Source organism: Hippoglossus hippoglossus, chromosome 17 (assembly GCF_009819705.1).
Source record: "Hippoglossus hippoglossus isolate fHipHip1 chromosome 17, fHipHip1.pri, whole genome shotgun sequence".
NCBI classification, from domain to species: Eukaryota; Metazoa; Chordata; class Actinopteri; order Pleuronectiformes; family Pleuronectidae; genus Hippoglossus; species Hippoglossus hippoglossus.
The window spans coordinates 4,860,385-4,885,979 of NC_047167.1; the positions used below are offsets into that span (position 1 = coordinate 4,860,385).

A 25,595-nucleotide genomic window follows, 5' to 3' on the forward strand; every position below is an offset into this window, starting at 1 on the left:
TCACATTTCAATCATTTCTAAATCCGAAGGGCTACAATACTGCGTATGGAATCGTTTTCTTTTTTTGCCTCTTGCATGAGATCACACATGAGGATGACACATAGAAACTCCACTGATCAAGCCAGTTATGCTGCCACGCTCCTACAAAGGTGGGGAAGAACAAGTCAAGCCAAGAAACATGGACAGAAACAATGCTGGATCTAAAATACTTTTTAAATCCCCTTTGCAAATGTTTTCTGAGGAATGAAGTCCACACAACATGTTTGTCAGACCTGAAGGGCACATACACTGTGTTTTTGCAAGTAATAAGGAATCTAACCTTGTTTATTCACAAGACAAACCCCACAGTAAAAATGAAAGTGCTCCTGATTGCATCTGAGTTGATTTCTGAAAAACAAATGAATAAAAAAGACAGTTTTTCGCTTTGATAAAATTTTCATACGTCTCTATCAGTTAACTGATCTTTGATGACTGATGAGCACTTTTCTCAAAACAACAACACCAACAACAACAAAAACAAATTCAGGACAAGAGAACAAACGACTCTCACAGTCAGAGGTTCTTCGATGGTCCGTTTATATTTTTTGGAGCAGTTGCAATCTGTTTGAGGCAATAGAAAGGTTCACAATTCTCTTTTTAAAACACGTTTGGTCTAGCAACAAAAAAAAGTTTACCAATGTTATATCTTCATACAGGTCTTACAGTCAGGTTTTTCTGCCTAAGGATCACAAGGACATACACAACGTTGTCAGTTTCCAGATGCTCACTAACAAATACAGCACGTCTGCTCTTCATCCAGTGTTTCAGTGGGGACAGTTGCATCATGAGTGGTTTTTAAGCATCAGAAGAAGACTTCTAAACAGCAGTGGGTAAAGAAAACCAGGGTCTGTTGTCACTTTTTTACAATTTAGCCTTTCTCACTTACAAAAAAATACAGAAACCATTAACTTTCAGATTTACTGACAACAAACACTCATGCGTTCATGGATGCAGATTTTCACTCTTCAGCATAATGATACCAATTGATCAGAATAGGGAGTTTCATGCACGGGAAACACACTTTCAAGAGGAAACAACCGTGAAGGTTTTCTGTGATGTGATTTCAAACGGTCACCTGTGACGTGTAAAAAGAAGAACCTCAATAGTTAGGATTTGACAACATGTATTTACTTGTTGTAAATACTTCTGGCGGACATAGCACCTTGTTGGACTGCTTCAGTGACAACGTGGATCCCTGGGCCCTGGTCTACTCTACTCCACATAGCAACAACATTACTACACAAAGTCGACAATTTAGTGTTTTGACCAGGAAACAAAATGTGAACGAAATTCCTACATGTTGCTGTAAATTTTTTTTTTCTTACAAGTATTTTACCATAATGTTGCTGCTATAAGTGACATCCACGTCTGCACATAAAAAGTATATATTTATATTTATATAATATATATCCAGACTCTATTAACAGTTTTGTCTACCATGAAGTTAGAATGGCCACCCATCTCTCAGAAAAGTTTTTTTTTGTACTTCAAACATTGATTATTTTACAACACAGAAATCAACTAATTTGTACAACTTTGGAGGAAGCGAGGTTCCGTCCGGTCACAGTCCCTCTATGGTTATCTTCTTTCTTTTTTTCTCTCCCTTCGGTTTTTTTAGTTTTTTAGTTTTCATTTGAATTTTTCCCCCCGTTCCTGGTGCATTGGTGAGACAATTTTCATCCCAGTAAAACACAGTTTAGAAAAACCAAAGCATTTACAAACTGGCATTGTTAGAACCGTGAGGATGTTCCGCTAAAAGCTTCAGCAGAACTTGGACCCTTTTAACTCGACCCATTACCTCCTCCCCCTTAGCCGAGGGGGGAATAACCCATGTTTGGCACGGTTATATACACGAGGAGCAGAGTTTGCTCGAAGGAACGGCTCATGGGAACAAAAAATGGGGGATTTGAGGCGTTAATGTTGGAAAAAACCCAAAGACAGCCTTAAAAACATGAGTTTGTCGAGGAAACAGTTTGAGCTACTCTTCAGGTGTTTGGCAGCTGTTCTACTCTGTGAAAACTATCTGCAGGGCAGTAAGAGGAGCACTGGGACCTACCTACCAGAAATGATGCTTCATGGCCTAACTCATATTCAGCGTTTTATGGGTTGACATCAGTCTGTAGCTGTGATGTGAGTTCAGACAGTCCGAGTGCACTGGGTGTATGTGTGTGGGTAGTAGGTGAGGGAAGTGAGGTTGACCCGGTGGCGAAAGGCCTGACATGACACAGAAAATAGTGCAATGTACAGAACACAATGCATCTTGGTAAATGTACAATGTACATCAAATACTATACAACCAGAATCCAGAATTAAAAAAGTAGAAACACAACGAAAAGAAAAAAACCTGTTCAAATGACAAAGTCCAGAAGCGTTCTTTGCCCAGAGGAGGAAACATCACACTGAAGCCATAGAAGAAAGAAATGTTTGTGTGACAGACGTTCTACATGTCCTACAGCTCTGCCTCTTGTGCTTCACATTACTAAAAGCCATGTTGCTATACCACATATTTACAGCTTTCTCCCACATCCCACACACGATCCAAAACCGTCCATCCCTGAGTCCCCTCGTCTGTTTCTCTCTTCCATCGTCCTTCTTCATCTCAATACTACAGTATTTCCCACTTCTCCTTTTACGCTCTTCCTTCATTCTCTCTCTCACCGCGTCCATCTCTTTTACGTGCCGTATCCAGAGGCCTTCAGGTGCATGAGGTCTTTCTGTCCGCTCAACCTTCTCCAGCAGTTGTTGATCACAAACTAAACACAGAGAGAAAATGTGTCCGTCGGTTTTTGTTGGTGGTGTGCATGCACATGCATGGCCGCTCCTCCGTTTGCCTCTGGTCCTCCTTTGTGCCCCTCTCCCTCCCCCGTCTGAAAAGAGCAATGTCCCATATTTTCTCCTCGCGTCTCCTTTCTTGTGCTCCATCCTCCTCCTCTGTCGTCCTGCTGCCTACTGTATGATGCTACTCAGGAGCTATGGAGGAGGATGGGGAAGAAGGGACTGTCCTCTTATCTTGTTTCCTCCATCTTTTTAAACTCATTCACTGTCCTTTTTCCCTTCCTCCATTCTCTCCCCCTCCTCCTCCTCCTCCCCCCTCACACCCAGGAGTCTGGTGAGGCTGGATAGTGGCTGGTCTCGTAGTTGAGCTCACTGTAGGGCCGCGAGGCTGAGTAGAAGTCTACATAGTTGCCAGTGGACTTGAGGCCCTGCAGGTGCATGTTGAGTTCACCCTGCGGAGGGCGCCCTCCCACGTGAACCTGGTTCTCGTAGAAGGCCTGGTCCTCGTAGCTGCCGCTGTCGGGCGGCGGGGGGTTTTGGAACGGAGGGTAGGGCTCTGACGGCAAGCCTTGACAAGAGACCTGCAAAACACAGCAAAAATCACAACTGAGAAAGAAGCAAGACACTAAACCCTCATGAGGTCAGGTCCATTTCATTTGCTCAACATGCTACAGAAGTTTAATACGTTCTCATAGAGACAATATTACAACCAAAGATCGATATTACAATCGATTTGAGCTTTTAGGAATAATCAGAGAGAAAGTTACTTGAAATGTAGAATAATTTACTCTTTACACATGAGGAATAAAGACTGTCCAGCAGTTAACGTTAGCATAGCACACAGCTCTCTAGAAAGTCCAAACTTCAGCTGTGTGGCTACACTTCCTCTCTGTATAAATCTGAATATAAGCGTGTGAGTGGCTAACATTAGCAAGCTAGCTAAACACACTTTACAACAAGTTACCAGGAGCCATATATCTTAAACCACTTCCCCCCACCTTCCTCTGTCAGGCTCCACCACCAGTTTATCTGCTGTCCAACAAACAGCAAGCAAATGTGTCATTAGTGGAATTACAAACTGGACTATAATTACTGAATAAAAACCTGTAACACCTTACACTACTCGTCACCGAGTTCAGCACAGGCCCACAGTTAAGACTAAAACCCAGCCTGTACTGAACCAGACTGCTTCTGTCCAGTTATTCTGGACAAGGCTGCTTGTTGTTTGCTTGTTTTATACCAGATGTCTAGTGCAACCTAAATCAGACGTCTGTGTTGTTTATTGGAGCTGAATGTTTTTCTCTGTCTTCTGCGATAGGAAAAGAAATACCTACCTACAGGGTATTAAAACAGTTTTAATATTTAATCTTAATCTCTGGGACACTGTGTCAATACTTAATTAGTTTTTGACAGTGTTTAGAAAAGGTGTTTCACTGATTGATAACAATTTAAAAAAAGCTGATTAATATTTATCAGACGATTTATTTTCAAAAATAGGTTGTTGTGAAACCTGTGTCTTTACGACAATACATTTTGCTTTACAACAAGATGTCTGGCTGACCAGAGAGCGACATGAGTGTCAAATAAACTGCTGTGAAAGTGTTGTCTCCAAACTCTGTGATAGGCAACATGAAAAACAAGAAAATAGAACCCAACATCAGACCCTGAGAAACACCACTGTGTTCCAATCATGTTTAAATGGGGCTCTATACAGGTTCATAGTTTACAGGTTTATAGTGACCTTTGTAGACTTAATAGTATCTTTATGGCATCACTATTAAAACCCATACAATACATATCAGACCTTTAAGTCTCACTGTGGTATTTAATCTCTACTAGACATCCTGTGAGGTTCCTGTACAGCAGTTCCTTCTCTTATCGTTTATGAGTCATAAAGAGGTGAATGGGGCTTCATCAAGAGATAGATGCAAAGAAGAGGGCAAGAAGCTTCCTCTAGTCCGTCAGTGCTGTGGGTGTTCAGATGTCTCTCCCTCAGAGAACCTGGCACACCTCACAAGTTGTTATGTAATCACTGAAGCAAAGTTTACACCACAAGACCTTCTTTCTCATGATCGGGAGTCTTGCACTCGTTATGAAATCGTACTATATGACTAACGGGCGACAGAGGGAAACACACTACAAGAACTTTCAACTTTCAACTGCTCCCCAAACTACATTTAATCATGAAAACACAAGAAATTAAACGGTGAGTTTGACAGATTCTCCTGCTCTTCTGTTTCATCCTGCTCATAAAACGACACATCAAGCTGGAGCAGGTGCAACGTCAGTGGACATCACAGTTGTAAAGAATAGAGTGCGGCTCGGGGGAAGACTATCCAAGCCTGAGCCCAACCCGACAGACATTCTGATGCAGGTAATAAAAGCTGCACTGAGCTTGTGTTACCCTGTCCTCCACATGGATGGTTACCGCTTGAGTTTCCCTGATATCACACATATGCAGAGTAAAAAATCAGGGGGTGCATCACGGCACCCAGGTCTAGATTTCAAGCAGGTTGGATATTTGATCTGAGTCTGTGACATGGCAGCGAGTACACACTTAGCGAATGGCATAAAGCACCAGTTTCTAAAACTGCTGCTTTTTTGTTTGTTTGTGAACATTAAGCCCTGAGAAACACAATTTTTGTTCCACTGTATGTTTTACAGATATGCCTGGAATGACATAAATAAACTTGAAATTTGATTATTACCTGATTATACTTCAGGTCATCAGTAGGTGACACGTACGCTCCTCTGTGTAGTGTTGAAGAGCCACCAGAGATTTGACCTGCAGAGACAGCGAGGACGACGTTAGATGAACAACTGATTCAGATGTAAAAGCACACGAGTGGTTAGACTCTCAGTGTTGTACCTGCTGCTACACATTTTTCAGTAGAAGAATAACAAAAGAAATAATGATTAATGATAATTAAGGAGAGCTTTGGATTCATTGTTTCCAGCATTGTGAGTTGAGTGCATTAAAATGTCTACAAGGATTAACACAACGAAACACTGAAACCTCCACAGAAGCAGCATTAAAGCAGCGTATTGATCCAAATGTCCCATTATAATGGACTTTATTTATGTTGCCAGCATCAACACTCCCTATCCGTCCTTCATTAGCGAGGGATCTCTGATCACACACAATTGATTCTCTGTGGATGTTTAACTGAAACCATGAGGCAAACACTGACCTACATGTGTGATGGCGTAGTCAATAACATGATCAGGTGATAGCTGGTTTCAAACATGTTTGTTTGTTTGTTCTACTTTAAACAATTGATCGTAGAAAAAGTAGACTTCCTCTAGAGACAAGTATTTACTGTTGATTCATTTCACTGATAAAAGTGAACTTTGAAGCAAGAGTTTTGGAAACACATTTGTTTTCTGACAGAGAAAACTGACACTTCTCTCATTCTACCACCAGCAGCTAGTTGGAGGAAATAGCTAGTCTGGGTCTGGACAAACATTACAAAAATCGATCTATCGTCTCCTTTATAGCTCATTGTTGAGGAATTTTTTAACATCCTCACACATTACTGTACATGTCACTATATATTATATATATTGTATATTACACATAATATCTGTACAGGAGAATAGTGCCTATATAATTCCACAGATACTCCCGTCTCTCTTTAAGCAGTACCCAAGGTCAGGTTATAGATGAAGGGCCAACCAACAGTACATTGTTGTGTCTACGTTGAGGGACGTTCATATCTAACTCAGATGCTCCAGACAGAGAGACATCACCTTCAACTCTTTTGCGTATTTCACCAGTGGCAAGACGTAAGGACACAATGTGATTTAGGTATACATACTTTAGACTTAACTATCCAATAGGATGTGAACATCTACATGTAACTTAGAGAGGACAGCAATTCTAGACATTCATGGATGTGCTGTTGAAATGGGTGACGCAAGTAGAGGGAGATATATGGGGATGCTGTGGGAGACATCTTCACACTTGGGGGGGGGGGGTGAAAATTGCTCATGTTTCTGTGTTAGCGTTTGTTTATTGTTCCAACTTCTGGTCTCCTTGATGAATCAAGTCTACATTAGAATCTTCTGCATAAGAGATCAGCTGCTGCCTGAGTTCTCCTTTCACCAGCTTCCAGGAAACTTCCATAACACTCATGACACACTTTAGCTTGTTTGTAACTCATTTGATTAACCAATGCAAAATCTGAATAGTGAACGGGAGAAGTTGTGTTTAATTAATCAGAGTAAACAGCGAACCTGCCAGGAAATCCACTTGTTTCTACACTTTGTCTTCTCTATGAAATATAACTAATGAGAAACAAAATGTTGATTAATGAGTTCAGGATGTGCTGGCAGGTTGTATTTTATTTGGACAGAGCCAGACTAGCTGCTTTCACCTGATTCCACCTAAGCTAAGTGTCTCCTGCCTCCAGCATCAGAACCAGTGTTGCTGTACAGATACAGGCTCACATAGCCAGACCTGTCCTCACACGGCTGTGTCAGAGCGGAAGAACAGTGGCTGCACCCATCGTCATTTTACTATTCACACTCTGGCTTGTCTTATTTATTTCTAAACCCAGGATACAGCGACGGTGCCCCTGCAGACCAGAACATTTGCATGTGGGGCGGTGAGCGTTAAACAGCGACGATCCAAGAAAACAAATTAGCTTATTCCCCGAAACCTCTTCGCATTATTTAATGTTTGTAAAACCTGTGTTTAGATTTTGTTGTAATTTATTCCAAAGCGATCGACTCAGCAGAAAACATAAGATTCATGTGAGCGTGTAATTTGGTGTCAGACATGCAGCGTGGAATTCCTACTCGTCATGGCATCCTTCCGGGATGTGTGCTCGCCCTTGTTGCCATGGTAACTGGCATTGCCAGTCGTCTCATAGTCTGCCTTCCTCTCCTTCATCACCATCATCTCCCTGGGGGAAGCGGGCGCGCTTGCTGCACACACACAAACACACACACACGTAGTAAGGGAGACATAAGGCAGACGAGTCACTGTAAACTGTAAACAGATTTAGGTCCTTACAATGAGTAATACCTAGACCGCACGCACACACACGCACACACACACACACACACACACACACACACACACACACACACACACACACACACACACACACACACACACACGCGCACACACACACACACACACACACACACACACACACACACAAACACAATATCCTTAACCTGCTTCAAACAATCACCAACACATCATATTCTCGAGGAGGCGACTAGAAAACGGGGAGGACATGCATTCAGTCCTTTAACAGCAATTTTCAAATCAGCATGACTGATTTGAAAATTGCACCTTTCTAAGTATTCACCTGCCTCACTCTCAACAAAGGCGCAGCATCCTGAATCTTCGCTGCGTGTGTTATTTCCTCCAACCATCAGTATTGTGACTCTGCGGGTGTGTGCGCCATTCTTTACAAAGCCTTATCTTTTTCACTGGGGTGTGATTTGAAAGAGGTAAACACTGAGTCATCACTCCTCCCTGCGTCTGCTTTAATCTCGCCTCTGTCTTCTCTTTCTCACCTGACTACACACAGGTCTCTCGTCACCTGTATTTACTACGTATTTTCTCCATCTTAAACTCCCACTGGATTAGTAAGGCCTGCCTGTGTTGTTATTATACATGCAAAAATCCTCTGGTACCAAACGGGGACAAATATACATGAAATATATAGCACGCCCACAGTTGGGGGAGTAAAAAATGATATATGAGGGTGGTGGGATCAGTGGTACAGATAATGAGTTAGATCTGGTTAGCCATGTTGGAGGAAAACCAGACTATTGTATCAGTGCCATATGGTTCTGTGACATTTCCTCTAATATTTCCTCATTATCAACAGCTCTTCACATCGGAGCTGCAGCCCGCCAGCCTGTTTGTGAGGCTGCATCTGTCTCTTTGTTTTGTCTCGGGTTCCCTGTACATTATAACACAGTCAGCATTGATCCATACGCTCATTAATGCTCTGCTAATATCATTTATTGTAATATGTGCACCTACACGGCCAATTATCCTTTGCCAGCCGCTGCAGCAAACAGCTGTAAGTACACTGAGGACTATTCACACACAAAGGAACACTTTTTTTTCCATTAGAAAATGTAAAATGCAACAAATGGCTTGGTGGACCATCTGTGACTGTTTTCCAAGTTGTAAACTGAGAAACAAAATAAAAAAGTGAAATTAGCCTCCAAACTACAGCATTTATCATTTTGCCACTGTCAGCTGACAGCGTCATAAATCCACTTCTCTCCAGTGTGGGCTTTTAGCCACGCTAGCTTTATGGCTCTGAGGGAGGAAATGTTGGCTCGGCGGTCAGCCCACACGCTCCATCAGACTGAAATATCCTAACTACTGAATGAATTCCCATTCGTTGTCAGCAGAGGATGAACCAAATTGATTTACCGATCCCATTAATTTTCTTCTAGTGTCACCAGGCGGATGGTACTTTTGGCTTTTGGAGAATTCTCTCAACAATTCAATACTGGGTGGATTGCAATAAATACTTTCATGGCTTCAAGATGATGAATCTTAATTCATCACGTCAAAACTTTGGTTGAGGGATTTTTTTCTGATGGATTTACAATCTGTATCCCGATAGCAAAAGTCATCACTCGCATACATATAACATAATTAACACGAACAATAACTTCATTCAGACTTGATGAAACGATTGGCTGGCGGACCTGTCTGTCACTAACCAACCTGCCTAACTGCTCACACCCTGCCTGTGCTCCCAGTGTGCATCACAAGCTGGAGAGACATACGCCACACGATAGCCAGACGTTGGTGGGCGAAAAGTGTGTTTTGGTGGCGTAGCTTTGACGAGAAGGCCAATGGAGGGGGTGAGATGTATCGGTTGCATATTTTTAGCTTTAATGGCCAAATATCTGCGCATGTGCCTCAGCTGTACTTTGTGTTAAGCTAATTAACAAGAGTTAATGCAAATGTAGGATTGTGAACAAGGTAAACATTACACATGTTAGCTAGGTCGTATGACATGCTTGTGTTCAAGGTCAAGGCACTCAAAGAGCCACTAACATGGCTGTAGTCTCTTACGTATAAGACCATTCAGTGTCATAAATAATGATGGAAATGATCCAACTCGTTTGATAATATATTAATTACAGAACTGGTACTAAAACCCCTTTCAGACATGCATCTTGTTACATGATAAGGAGGAAGTTTTACTTTTGGGTTAGGTTATTGTTTTTACTGCATCCTGCCCAGAGGCAGAAATGCACATAGATTTACTGTACGTCTCAAACCTGCAAGCAAACATGCAAGAAAACCTGTATTATTAAACTTAAAGTCAGGTTCAGCCCAGTAAACAGTGAAAGAGCCTCACATAATTAATTTAAGTGTCTTTCACGCAGCAGTGAGTGAGCAATGTGTTCACAGAGCTTGAGGGCAACACCAATCCACTCATTCTTCATTTCTTGTGGATTGCTTTTCCAATTTCACCTGAAACGGTAATAAGGAGGTTGACTAAATGTTTTGTGAATACTTAGTGCAAGGGATATTTTCAACTGGGAGAAAAATAAGAAGTAATTATACGATTACCCTAAAACCTCTCTTTAGGCATTATAACGTTTTCTTCTTTAGGCCAACTCTTAAATAAAGTATCAAAACTACACATGTCACTGTCTCCACACCTTTGTTACTGATATAGAGAATATTAAACCCACGTGGAAAAAAGGATTTGATTTAACTGCTATCTACAAAACATTGTGAATTAATTATGCATTATATTACTGTGGCTCTGGTGAGAGGGACTCAGTTATTCATCTATTGAAATATATATAATTATGTTCCATTATAAAAGGTGTTGACATGGGTTGATGATCTTATCTCAGAAGCTCTTTAAAGCCTACAACACATCAACCTCAGATAGTAGCTCTGTAGACCCAACAAGTAGGAATGAACACATCTCCTTGTTCCTGACTTTTGTGTCAAAGCAAACCTGAAAAATGTATTCTCCTTCATTGATTTTAAATGTTAAACGTCAGTGGACCTGTCATATTTTGATTAGGTCAGATTAATGTAATGGCTTCGGCATCACAAAGTAAAACATGCAGAGAAGAGTTAAATGCACATCATGTCAACCTTGCTATTAAGATCACTGTCACAAATGTATTAAATTATCATCTAAAAAAAACACTGAAAATTGTGAATGGCAACACTTCCTCTCCACACTTAATTTTCATTCATGCCAACTACATGGATGAAATGTTGAATATCCAGCTCAGCACGTTCAAAGCATCTTGTCATTCAAAGCCTGAGCCCTGCTGGCTACTATGAAGTAAGCAGAATAAATCATTAAGTTATTAAACTGATTTATTCGAGGATTCACTGTGAGAAGCAGCAGGGAGCAACTCTCATACCCAAGATGGTTATTAAGTGAGGTGTCATGTGTAAAAAAAGCTTCAACATCCGTCACTGGACTCCTCTTCCTCATTTACGTGTCCAACTACCACTTCCTCTTGTGCCCCAGGAGACAAATAATAATGATTATCTTCAGATATTTACATAAGGCCGTCAATGATGCCAGAAATCTTACATATTCCACATCTGAAAAGAGCTTTTATTGATGTTTCTTGGAATATCACATCCTGTATTAATGCTAGTAAAAAAATGTTATCAAAGAAAACGCTCAGACCGGGTATGAACATCTGTCCTAAGAGATTCTTTTACAAGCGGTCAGTGCTAAGTACAGGTGTGAATGTACCTGAGTTCCGATCACTCAAACCACATTCACAGTTGGTCTAGGACCCATGTGACCACATTGTTTCAATGTAAAATGTGTCCTGGTACAAGTTGGAAGGTCTTCCTACTCAGCTGAAGTCTCTGACCATCTACAGTTTTAGCGTATTTTAACTCTAGTGTCCATACGTCGATTTGTTTGTAGCCACCGTCACCATATCAACACTGATCACCACATACTAATTGATACTTTTATGAATTGGCCAAATCTTTCTTTACACCACAGTTGCCCATGTTCACCCCCTCCTGTTTCCTCACTACTCTCACTCGCTCGCCTCACAGCGACACACACGAGCACAAGCACAGGGACGTCGAACACATCAATTGCGAACAACAAAAGATGTTGTCATCGGTTCACAAATACTGAGGCCTTGTAAGACTCCTATTCGTCAAACCCTGATTTCAACAACTCAAGGACATGAAGCTGTTTTAGGTGCAAGGATTTTACTTGAATCATTTATCAGTAGCCAGCACAGTGTGAAGGTTAAAGAAGACTTAAGCTGCCTTGGCGTAGTTTGTACTGATGGAAAGAATTATGGAGGACAAAGGGAGAGGCGGGGCGGTGGACTCACCTGATCGATTGTTGGGTGAGGTCCGTACGGGAGAGATGGACGGAGTACGGGAGGAAGAGTAAGGTCGCTGTCTGTCTCTTTCTATCGTGGAGGAGGAGCCGACAAAGTGGTACTGAGAGTAGCCATCCTGAGAGAGAATAGATGAGACTGTGTTTGACATTACATGCCTCACAATGGTATGTTTGGTAATTACTCAATAATATTCATTGAAACATCGACGTAAATGACATTTTCAGTGTTTATTCAGCCAGAACACACTCAGCCATGTGTACCTTTTTGTAGAGGCTGCGGAGGTCTCTGTATTGCCACATGCTGTTCAGGACTTGAGATGCTGCTTTCACCACTTTAGGACTATGTCTAGGAATTCAGCAGAGAGAAAAAACAAAACACATACAGTATAAAGCTTGACCGTCCTTTGTTTTGTGCTTTTTTGTATCTATAAAAACATCCCAATGCATAATAATGAAGAAAAAGACACACAACTCTAAACCTGAATACAAAACATTAATAACTGCAACCACCAAAGTGGAAAGACAACTGAAGATATGGCACTCAAATTGTTCTCGGCCCAAATTGCATAATTGCTTGGCTGATTGATTGATTGTCCAATATTTTATTCTGCCTGCTTCAGGGTTTGACTCCGCTGACTAATGGTCACAGGTCTAATTGGCTCATGTGGCCTTATCAGCACCTTGGAAATTAAACGTTATCCATTCAAGTAATTTCGGTGAATGTTATTTTTATTATTACGAATCTGTGATTGCAAATCCTGCCTTTGCAGTGGTGCAAAGGCGGGGGAACTTAAAAATGTTGTTTGAAGAACTGGAACATTTTCAAAGAAAAGAAATGACATGGATTTATGTTTTCTGTCTCTCTCAAAACACCTCTAAACAAGAACAGAAATTAATTTAACATTCCTATTTGATGCAACTTTTGGATGGAAGTGGAAAATACATTTCTGTAGATATGTGGTTAAGACCTGCATCTCCTTATATAAAACATTATGCCATTGAAATGTATGTATTATGTTTCCCTATTTTTGACTATGGGAATTTATATAATTTGGCATATCAAATGTATTAAATAACAGACACACAAAATATACATTTCATTCCTATTGACTGTAAACAATCAAAATTGTGTTAAATTTCTTAAACAGGCAAGCTAAAATGGTTCCATGCAAAGTAATTGCAATGTCCCTGATTTAAAACTGGCTGCACATCTTATGTTATATGTCAACACTCCAGCTCGGTCCCTATGTTTCCTGTCTAACTCTTCAGTCAACTGTTAAAGCAAATATTAAAAAGGGTAGATGCACTGAAACAGAGAGCGAAAAGAACCACAGAGGAACTAACTTTGTTCTGCTGACTGGTGACTCAGCTCTAAAACAAGCACTCGGTCTCTCTAAACATCTATCTCCACCCCCCTCCTGCCTCACCTCTGCCCCTGTGCTGCATGATGTCTCCACTCTATCACCACCATAGGCAGGATCCAGCCCATTTTTTTTTAATTCCCCCTATTTGCTTAAATCCTCCTCTTGGCCGATTCACCCAATGACCTTCATTATATTCGAGCCTGAATATCTCTTTCTTAAATCCCGGATACACCATGCATCATCCTCTTCCACCAGCTTTTTAGGTGTAAATAACCAAATGTATCCTTTATAGAACACATGCTGCCTGAGTAGTGTTAATATGCAAAGATGTGCATCCTGCAATCAATATTCTGCATGAGAAGACATTCAAATGCACATGATCTCCAGTCCAGCTCTAGATTTTGAGATGTTGCTCAAGATTCTGTTCGTTTAAAACACGACGATGATGTTGATTTGTATCTTTTATGTTTGATTGGATGTCGACGGTGTGTGATATTTATTTTGTATTATCTGTGCGATTAGAAATATGATTATATTTGATTACAAACCTTTTAACTTCTGGTAGTTGCATTCTGAATCAATTTTATTATAAATCCTGATAAATCTGTTTTGCATGAATTCAGCAACTCTGATGAATTTATTTTTGATTATAACTACAAGGCAAGATAAAGCTGTGACTCCTGCAGTTTGCACATCTTTTGAGGTTGATTGGTAATATAGCCTTTAGTTGCATCTTACAAATGTGGTCAAATGAGGGTCAATTTCACTCTCTGATGTCATTTCAGAACTTGTTCTCTCTTCAAAATGAAGAAAAATGCTATCCCATAATAAGATCTACCTACAACATTATCTTCTCACCCTCCTTCTACACACTCTGCTCTTCCATCTGTCAAAATCTTCCCACTCGGCTTACTTGTCTCCTTTGCTGCGGGCGATGCCGATGAGCTTCTCGATGCCGCCGGCGTCCCTCAGAGCCTTGGTGTTCTCCATGTTCTTGGTGATGACCTCATGCAGCGCGCAGCAGATAGCCGTGACGGTGTCGTCCGACATGGTCTTCCCCACCAGGCCGCTGTTGTTGGCGCCCCCGCCACCTCCTCCACCGCCGGTGCTGTTGTTGTTGTTGCTGCCTCCAGGCAAACGGTGCACCAGGTCCCTCATGGCGTATTTACCTGTGGGCAAGCGTCAGTGACAGAGTCAGTGAGGGGGGGTACGGTGGAGTAACATAGGTTAAAAGGTTTGTTCAAAAAAGAAAGGAGGAGAAGGTTCAGAAATAAAGTGTGGAGAAAAAAATTACCTATGAAGCTGATTGAATTATTACTTAACAACAGAGTGGCAAATCTGTTTGTTCTATTTTCTACTAAATCTCAACTCTCGAAAATCCACCTAACCGTACAGCTAACGGTACACGTGTTAAAAAAACAAGGGGCATTAAAGGTTTCGCGTCATGTCGGACTTCAGCTCTGTTGCTTGGCAACAGCAATAAGGGTCGGACGAGCTGGTGACGCCAATCACGACCTTAACATGATTGGCATTAGTTCATCATTCGCGGTCTACGTGGTCCATGGTGGGAGTGGTCTTCGTGGAGGAGGTAGACCGCATCCTCCAAAGGATGCAGCCCTGAATTCAGACACAGCTACAGTGAAGTTGGGAACTGTGGGCTAGTCAAAAACTTGTTCTTGTTCCAAAAACTCACATAGTGATTATACCAACTGGTTGATTTCATGTATGACATAATATGCAGATTATAAATAAAATGTTAATTAATCTATCCCTACTCCCACCTCCAAAACATAGACACCCCTCCCTTCATTATAAAACAAAAAGCTGACCCAGATGCTGCTGGAGAAGTAAAATTAAAGCCTGGCTGAGCCGCGGTTAGACAACTGATGGAGACTTGGCCACGTGATCCAGCACCGACTGACCACATTTCCCACGACACCCCAACACTGCTGTCAGGCAATCTTGTCTACTGGGCTCTGTGGCCCTCATTCTGATTGGGTCATCACCCTGGGGTGGTGGGGGTTGGGCCACATTGTGACCCACTGACACTTCACATATACACTACATGTGTTTCCCTGCTGTTTAAGTCCCACTGGTGTATGAAACATCTACTACAGAGGCTTTCAATTACTATATAAGAGCAACCTATTATTTAATATAATGATATCACTTTGATGTAGCTATGCAGTTGCAGTAATGGACAGTATTTGGTGACAACTAGCTACTTCTCCGAGTGTTGTAGCTGAACTCTGAAAAATGTCCAGACAACGGGGGTCTGGACTTTTTACAGTTTTTCTTTCACCTAGCAGGCGTGAAATATACATAACGTATAAATATAAATTCCACATCGACACAAATGTTAGTCTGTATCACCATAAGCTCTTGATCCTCATTGTCTTTCCGAGTTGACATCTTCTACGTGTATGGCTCCTCTTTTTCATCATGGATTGTCTGTTTTCTTATAGCTTAGAAATGTAATAAAAGGTACCACTTGTTAGCGGGGAATCCTCTGGGCAATATCCTGCTTTATTCTCACATAAAAGAAGTATTTCACACTTAGCAACAAGCTTATTACAGTAAGTTATCAAACATAATTGAACCACGTAAACAGCTTTATTAACGATGGCCATAGACTCACAGTATTGGCAATATTCACATACTGAGAGGGAAGCTCTCAATAGAATTTGTAACAATTCTTTAATAAAACATCAGCTCTCTCACAGTGGAACCGTCTGTACAGACAGAGTTAGTATCTACTGCTGAAAGCTCTAAGGACAAAACTACATAATAAGCTGTGTCTCTAATGCAATTTCACCATGTTAACACAACAAAAGTGAAGCCAAGACAACATGTCCAGTCAAACTATACTGCATGTCTCGTGGCAGAGCAATATACTATTATAACTGACATTACAACCCTACATACACTACACACATGAATGGTTGCATTAATTTACAGACTGCATGCACAAACACAGCCGCACACACACATGCCTAGCTTAGCTCAGAGCCTCAAGCATCAGACAGAGACAGTGGAGGGAGGCATGTGGTTGTTGCTATGGGGACCAACGGAAAAGCACAAAACATCGCTTGTCTCCAAAGGAAAATCAAGCATCAGATGCTCAGTGAGAGCAACAGTGCTATCTGCTAAAGAAGGAAAACTATCTGCATACAGACGACCTATCATAGAGCCATTTATCCCATTTCTTTTGTTGTAGACACATTCACCGACCCACTGCCCTCGCGACATTTGTATACGAGTAATTCTGCAAGTGGGTCAAGATAATTGCTCTTGTTTTCAGCACTTCATCTTCAATTGAGGCAGAATTAAGCACATCCGTCCAGTAGTATCAAAGAAATAAATGTGCCTGAATAAATATTATTTGCTCTTGGAAATAATGCAATAACACACTAGATTATTTCTTGTGTCACCTTTTTATCAAGACTGTGTTTCCTTGTGTACAACTGAACCCCTTCTATGATTTTTTGTTTGATGCGAATAAACTGCTCACCAATGAGCTCCTTGTTCCTGATGTCCAGAGCCATGTTCCTCAGCGCAGTGGCCACAGCACACACCACCCGGTCGTTGTCTATCCTCAGCAGCTCCACCAAGATGGGTAGGCCCTTCTCCTTACGCACCGCAGCCCGGATGTACACCGACCACTAGGGGGAGACCACAGACGCTCTGTTATTCATGTAACTTCCTGTTTTTCCTTATTGTTTTGTTATTATTGTGAAAGAGTGTCACCGAAAATAATTGGTGTTATTTCTTTGTTATAGAACGTGCTAATAGCATCTGATATCATTGAGAAAGAACTACAACACATGGATGCAAAACATTTCTCTTAAAAAGAGCTTTCTTGAAAAAGTCATTATAAAGCAAAACAGCAGTTAAATTAACACAAACATGATTAAGACCGACCTAAATCAATTTTTAGACCTAGTATGTAATATTTTAACATATCTAACTAAGTCCAATTATTCAATTTCAGAATTTTTTTGACGTTTTAAGAACCAGTGGAAACCCTGGATACTTTGACACATGATGAACTTGATGGTTTATTCAGCAGTCTGAAAATACAAAAAAATCCTCAACATAAAGTCACGTCACGTAACTTGATATTTCTGAAGCTTACTGCTACACATCGTGGTCTTTTACATCAAATACACTTGTTCAGTTGTCTTTGAGATGGTTTAGTTGTTGCTGATAGTTTATGGTTTAATGTTTTTTCATGTAACCTACGTATGCTGAGTGAGTTGCTATCACACAGCGCACAATTTTAGCTGTGCACTGAAATCTCTCTTTGCAAAACGCCTTCTGGCACCCACTGGTATTTCAATGCACTTGTGAACATGCCCTTTAGTATCACAATGATCCAGCCACAGACCTGAGCTCTTACCTTCCAGCTGCCAGCAGCCAGGTTCTGCAGGGCCCCAGCTGCTCCCTCCAGGGTGTCTGGGTTGGAGCACTCAGACAGCAGTGTGAGGTAGGGCTTGACAATAGTGGGGTGCCATAACATCTGGATGCCTTTCGGGGGCTCCGCCAAGTCTGGAAATGGGCCGACACCGTCCCACTGCGGAAGATGGGACATAATTCAAGATAGAGAAGCACTTTGAATTCTGTGTGAGGCGAGGTTTGATAGTGGTGGGAAGCCAGCAGTCCCCTCAGGCAAGAGCAGGGAAAGAGAGAGAAGATTTACTATTCATAAACAGTGTATAAATAAGCTGGCATTCATCTGTTGTGCATGTTGTTTTTCTATCTCCTCTGTAATTTAAATCTGACATTTTCTCCTGCATTGATGATGCATTTGGAACACACACACACACACACACACACACACACACACACACACACACACACACACACACACACACCTATTGTACATTAATAACAACTGTGAAAATGTTGACTGTTGAATAGAAGTGATCTCTCAGTGAACCTGCAATATATTTCACACAGATCAGTGATGACAGTGTGTGGATGAGTAAATACATTATGAAAAAAAAAGTACACATTATTTATCTCTCTGCACAAGACTATAGATTATTTTTTGTTTATATACATTCCCCTTATATTTGCATTCACAATGCTGCACTTTCAAAGGCAAATATAACAGAAGTTCAGCGATGTCACCTTGATGTTCACTGCAGACTGAGGCTGGCCAATAACTCAACAGTGTTGTCATTAACTTTCACAGGAATCACCAATTATGAAAACATGTTATTTTACACATTTCCGTGGTTCAAATTAATAATTCAGGTGAAGCTGAAGTTATTATGATGTGTCTATTAACAGTTGCATAATGTTACTGTAGATCACTGATTACTGATCTGACCATTATACACAATTCAGGATACATTTTCCACAATATGTTACAGAATGATAGCAAAAATTACTTTTCCTTTGTTCAGCTTGGAACATGGAGAGATTTACCAGAAAGGACATTTTCAACCACCTGATGAAGCTAACGTTAGCTCAATTGAAAAATTGGCAGTCTGACTAGAAGCTCCAAACAAGAGTCCAGCTTTACTGTAGATACTAGCTATAGGTTTGTGTTATTTTATGCTTTTCTATTTTAACATTATTGTCTTTGTTAAGCTATATATCTATATTTCAGTACACTTTGGCCCATCTGGGTAGACAGGACCAAAATAGTGGGAGGAGTTCCTATTTCCATCACTGTTGCTCACTGTTGAGTCACTGCAATTACTGAACTTTGGTCACTCGCATAGCTAGCTAGCTTCGTAACTATAATAAATCCCAGAATACACCCACTGGATTCACGAACGGTAGGACGCAGTTGATGGAGCCATTGAAATGGGACACGAGCCGTGCCGCTGTGACACAATCGGTCTTTAAATGTGGCCTCTGAAGGCTGCAGCCCCTGGGTTGCGACACACCTCTTCCTTTGACTATCTTTCTTTATTCTACTTCTTCCTCTTTCCCCTCTCTCACCCTTTTGTAATTTCTATCCTCCACTTTAACACAATTTCCCTTACTCTCCCTTTATATCTCCTCTTCTCTCCTCTCCTCTCCTCTAATTACCCCGTGGTTGACGGAGTTTTGCTCTCCTCAAAAAGCTCCCCAATCGCTACTTCATGGTAATCACCCACAGCTGCACTGGAGTGGAGACAGATACAGGGGGGGAGAGGGTTGTGGGGTTACGTATTATCGTTACAGAGGGGTTATGATTCGTCTCTTTATTTTCTGATCCCAGGGTTAGTTTTAAGATCTCTCACCCCTCTGGTTCTGCCTGGATACACAAGAAGTTTGTTGAGGCTTTACATGACAAATGGAAGTTAAAGGTCTGGTTCATCGCTACCATTTTGGTTAAAACATCCATTCTCTGTCTTTGTTGGAAATGAAAGGGAGGCGAAAAAAAAAGGTTGCAGGGCTAATGAGTAATTCACCCTGATCCACCGGAAGGGCTGGGTTTTTAATTCCCACAGCTTCACTAGAAGTTGTAAAAGACCTCTTCCACTCAACTAGAATGTGATGCTGATTGCTTATTAGCATGACAAGAGGCCTACTCCAAGGAAGCTGTTTAGTTTCTGCCAATTCTTCCACTAAAAGAGAGCTCATTTTCTTTACTAAAGACAGGATGAAACTCTGCCTTTTGGCACCAGATGGACACACCCCGAAAATCCAGAGAGAAAATCAGGCTGGTACATCTGAGTCTGCCCACAGGTCATTATTGAACAAATAAGCCAAAATCTGTCTTATCTAAAGGTAAAGCCATGATCTCCTGATGCTGCTGTATGATAACTCTGCAGCATGTTCTGTATCTATGACGTCGTGTGGAAAAACATTTTATTCAAGAGACATTATCAAGTATTTCTTGATGTAAGTCATGGATGTGACACCAAATAATCTAGGAGATAGATAGTCTGTAGCTGACAATAAACTGTGGATCAAACATCATAAATATCAAAGAAAGATGTTGTGCATTCATAAAAAATAATTTTCAGTTATATATAGCAAAAACACATATCGCTATATGTGCTTTGGTTTATATCATACAGGACTATTGTCTAAGTACCATAAAACATACAGCAAAGATGAGCAGATTTTATACTGTATGTACACAATGTTACACAAATGGTTGAAAAAATATATTTAAACGTTGTTATTTAGTTGTTACCAGAAAATCTGTGTTAATTTTGGCATCTAATTTTGATTTAGTTGTTGTAGTTTTCATCAATTGTTTGTTTGATTTTTGTCAAATCAAATTGACAAAAAGTGAGTGTGAGAGAATGTATTGAAGAGTGTGAGGCTGAATGTGTGAATTTGACAGCTGTTAACTTAGAATTTTAAGTATTCCTCCGCTAAGAACTTGCCTTTTTTGAGGAGTAGCAGTTCTCCTCAAAAGCATGCTTATTGGAAAACACTGTTAGTACAGTTGCCACTTCTTTCTGCTCTACAGTATTACAGTAGATTGACTCTCCTTGGTTTATTTGTTTGTTCCTGCCCACCTACAATTCAACTCAATTGTTCCCGAAAATACAGTTTTTGTGGTCAAAGTTTATCTTTACAGAAGTGAATCAATGAATATCTAGGGGAACAACCGTGGTACCTGCTCATTTCTTTTAATAGCATTATAAGAGATACCCAAAGGCAAAAAAAACTAAAAACTGAACTATTGAGAATTCAGGGTTATGAAGTAGTAATCTTCATGAATACAAGCTGGTCCAGAGGAGAAATTGGTCAGATGTAGACAAAGAAGAAGCCTGTGGGTTTCAGGTACACTCCCACCGAGCCAAAGATGTAGTTAAATTTCTACATCAAAGTAAAACATATTTTACAAAAAAGGAAAACATTGACACACTAGGTCTTCCTCAGGATGTGAGTGTAAAGAAAAGTAAACCAGAGTGGAATGTGGAGATTCTGAAATGATAATCTTAAATAGAGACTTCATGATCATGAAGGCTGAACCAGCACATCATACATTAAATATACAGTGAGTGGCCATGTGGAAAAGAAGATAATGATTGTGTACAATGATAATCATGACAATAAAACTAACAATACAAATATCCACAAAATGATGCTTCATCTACACTAACACTGGCAGCTGACAGGAGAGAACTGGCTAACAAGTGAGGTGTGAAATCTATTTTCTCATTAAGACTTGGATACAGCAAAGCATTTAATTTAAAAATCCAATAAGTCTCTCTCTTAAGTAATTTATTTAGGCAATCGCCCCCTCTGATAAATTGCTTCACACACTCAATACCTTCCACTTTCCAAAGGCTATTGTTGCCATTATGATAGATATGCAAGAGGCGTGCCGTAGTGGAATCTATTTGTGTTCTGCCAGTCAAGCTTTCAAACTGTTAGTGCGTCTGATGTAAAATGATTCACACGACATATGGGAAGTGGCAATTAATAATAAATTTCCCTTGTCTTGAAATCGTCAGATTCGTTCTGTTGAGTGATGTTGAAACAGTGGTTGTAGTAGTTTGCATTTAAAAGTCCCTGTAGGTCTCTGGAGCCAGTAAAATATATCTGACTGATAATAAATTCAGCCCATAAATCTGTTTGTTCCGAGAACCGGAAACTTGACAGAGACATGAGCACAAGGCTTCTAACAGCAGGTTAGACGACTCAATTCAGAAGTCTTTTGGGTGGTGGAGGAAACAGTTTGGACAAACTATAAGTTTGTGATGCTTCTTGGATAAAGGTCGTTTCAGGAACTGTTCCAGGCTCCTTCTTGTCTCTTGCATGTGTGTTACATAGTGAGACAGTCATTTCCATGCTCAGCTTTGATTGGGCGGATATTTTTCTGTGCAACAAACAAGTTCATTTCCTGAGAGATCTGTTACACCAAATTTACTTACTACCTCTGCTAAGGAGGTTATGTTTTCACCCCTGTCGCCGTGTTTGTTTGTTTGTTTGTGAGCAAGATTAAAAAACTGGAACGATTTACCATGAAACTTGGTGGAAGGGTGCGGTATGAGTCAGGGAAGAATCCATTACATTTAAGTGGATGTGGATCAGGGGGCAGATCCAGGAATTTGTATCACATTCTTTAACATTGTGCGATATTTATGAGTTAGATATTGCGAGATAGACATTTTTGACATTTTCACTGATTTCCCAGGGTATAATTAATGGATCTTGATGAGAAAATCAGGCACATTTAGTGGACTGATAATCTATAAATGTGTGCAGTTTGGAATTTGATTGAATTTAAGTGACTATTGGTTCTTGGCAGAGGTACAGTATGTGCTCTATTGGGTGCTATTCTAGTTCAATTTGTGGTGGTACGATGTTTCATAAGAACTGAAAAGCCTGAAATGCTGTGAACTAAACTGATTTTCAGTCTATCCCATTTAAGTCTTTATAGCCACTTTCTCACTTGATAAAAAACTTACTACAACCCACTAATATTTAGCTTTTCTCTTCTCTTCTCGTTTCTCGATCAGCAGTGATGTAAACATGACAAGCAGGTGGATTCAGACTGAACACAGGCTTCCGGGGTTGATATACAGACATATGCTAGGTGCAACAAGCTAACAACACAAGCCTAATTCGGTGTGCACACCCACAGAGAAGAACAGAGTAGATTTGTCACAAGTGTCACAATTCTCACCTGGTCGTGTCCCTTCTTTTTCTTCTTCTTCTTGCCCCAGCATCCAGAACTCTCAGAGTCCTTCCCGCCGGTGTCACATAACAGACCGTCCAGCTCCTCCGATCCCCCCTGCTGGCTGTGAGACGTCTCTGCGGCCAGACGGTACGACAAGTTCCTCAGGATGCACACACAGTTCTCTACAGTCTGACGGAGCGAAGGTCAGAAAAAGAAAGAAGATAGAGATGAAAATGATAGAAGTGTGGAGAATAAAACGACTCTCTAATGTTGAGGGACTGATGGTAATCAAGCGAACAGAAAAGATACAGTAAACAAGTGCACACGGACTATAGAAATATACTGTACTGTGCAGACTGTATGCATAGACATACATACACATGCTATTAGTGTAGACAGACAAACACACATGTACACACACTAATCCTATTGTAAGGAGTGGCTATGCAGTCACAGACTTTGATCTCGGGAAGGATTTCTGCGGATTAAAATCTTCACGTCTGCAAGAGCCTCCACTCAACACACCAATATTTATACTGGAAGCACAAACACAAGCACACAAACAGATTCACATGGATGCTCACAGGCTCACATAAAAGCACACACACACACACACACACACACACACACACACACACACACACACACACACACTAGAGATGTTTTCTGTGTCACTGGCCATCTGGGTTGAGTAATATATAGTACACTGTAAAAAAAACGAAATTTTAAGCAGGCTCATGGTTTTTATTGTATTTTTGTGTATTACATATTAGCTTAAACCTTTTTTTTATTCTTATTTGTAGTTTGTAATAACAAGTTATAAATTTGTTGTGTGATGCTCTTTTAGTGTCAGCAGTATTTCTTTTCAGTTGGAAATTTAACCAAATCAAAATGTCAAATAAATAATTTAAGTGGGGTAGGTCTAAAAGCAGAACCAACTTAACAAGGCATTTCTTACAGTGTGTATTGTGTTGCCTGCAACCACACACAGACAGACAAACAAGCAGTGGCGGCTGGTTAATACGGGGTGCTGGGGCGCCGCCCCCTCCGACATCCTGAGACAAAAAGCCCATATAAAAATGTTAAAGATAATTTAATTATATATTAATATTTTACTCCTACAATGCTCCTGGAAGTGCGTAAGTGCCTGTGAGCATCTAATATAAGTTGTTTTCAAATTGTATTCAGTTAATTTCTGTCTAAATACATATACTTCCTGGTGTGGGGCGCCGGCCAAGTGGCTGCTCTTTAATTGGTTGTTGCAGATTTTCCACAGGACGCAGCTCTCTGAGCCCGGGACACTCCCACTTTTATTTACAGCCAATAGGTATTGATTTAGGTTTTTTAGATCTAATGGGATTGGTTGACCCTCGACACCGTCTCAGGTACGTCCGACGTCACTGAGTTTGGCTTCAGTTTGTTTAACCCCCCCCCCCAAAAAAAAAAAACTCTGCGCACCCCCAATAAATGTCATCACCAGCCACCATGCAAATAGGTTATTTGAATTAGAATACACATATAATTTTGACATACAGTCTGTAAACGGAAGGATAACTAATGCAAATGTATGTATCTCACATCCAATCATTCCATTGTAATCATCATGAAGCATGTTTACAAAGGAAATATACAGTAATCTGCTGGACAATGATAACGCATACATGTGCATGCACGCTTGCACGCAAACACACCACTTCTATCGTTACAATTTCTTTTTTATTAAGGTCATTTTGTTGTGCATAGGCTGAAGGCTACAGGAGTGTGTGCACTGTACATGGCAGTAGATTGTATGTGTTGTATGTGTGTGAGTTACCTTGCTGTCAATCTCACTGCTCCCCAGAGCGGTCTGGATGACATAGAGCAGAGCGTCTGTCAGCCCCTCACACTCCCTCATTCTCCTGCGGGCCTCCTCGCCAGCCGAACTCACATTCCTGTCACAGACATACACACAGAGGTACACGTACACCACATCAATGAACAGTCCCACTAAAAACAAAGATCTGCTACATCCGTTTTCACATTGTAATTCACAGAACTTGAATCGTCCAGTGGTTTCTTGCAAGTTTTAAGTGAGTGGGAGTTTGTATGTTTGAATGTTAAAGCAAATGGATACTATAGTGGCTCTGCATGTGTATGCTTGTCTGTGTGACAGCGAGGAGAGGGAAGAGGAGTGTAATGCCCTTTAAATGTCAGACTATTAAAGATGAATAGAGGATATGCGTACCCTCTGTAAGAAATGGCAGCGACCTGCCAAAACCCCATTAGACGCATTTGTTTTCCCAGGTCCTTAATAACATTGCTCAGACAAATTTGTGCAAGTTGACACATTTCAACACATTTTATCACAAAACTAAACAGCAACAACAACATCAGTTTATAATGGCCACATTAGTTTTGAGAGACCGGAAGAAGTGTAATCAAACAAAACCATTAGCAAGAAGACTGACGGCCTCTGCTGAACTGTACATTATAATTTACATT

General features: G+C 40.7%; 1 protein-coding gene across 6 annotated transcripts in view; it reads right to left on the bottom strand.

Annotated features, from left to right (window-relative positions):
- Positions 1-555: 555 nt before the first annotated feature.
- Positions 556-25,595, bottom strand: part of ctnnd2b (catenin (cadherin-associated protein), delta 2b) — a 166,422-nt gene continuing 141,382 nt past the window's right edge. For 4 of the 6 annotated variants that reach the window (XM_034613770.1, XM_034613771.1, XM_034613773.1 and 1 more), the window contains 10 exons: positions 24,928-25,045; positions 23,121-23,303; positions 17,928-18,101; positions 17,040-17,190; positions 14,442-14,697; positions 12,426-12,519; positions 12,154-12,280; positions 7,615-7,743; positions 5,523-5,599; positions 556-3,395 (listed from right to left, as the gene is read on the bottom strand). In XM_034613770.1, coding sequence (XP_034469661.1) covers positions 3,132-3,395; positions 5,523-5,599; positions 7,615-7,743; positions 12,154-12,280; positions 12,426-12,519; positions 14,442-14,697; positions 17,040-17,190; positions 17,928-18,101; positions 23,121-23,303; positions 24,928-25,045 — 1,573 coding nt within the window. In that variant the 3' untranslated portion in view covers positions 556-3,131. The remainder of the gene's footprint in view (positions 3,396-5,522; positions 5,600-7,614; positions 7,744-12,153; positions 12,281-12,425; positions 12,520-14,441; positions 14,698-17,039; positions 17,191-17,927; positions 18,102-23,120; positions 23,304-24,927; positions 25,046-25,595) is intronic. The other 2 variants (XM_034613774.1, XM_034613772.1) reach the window with 1 other exon arrangement.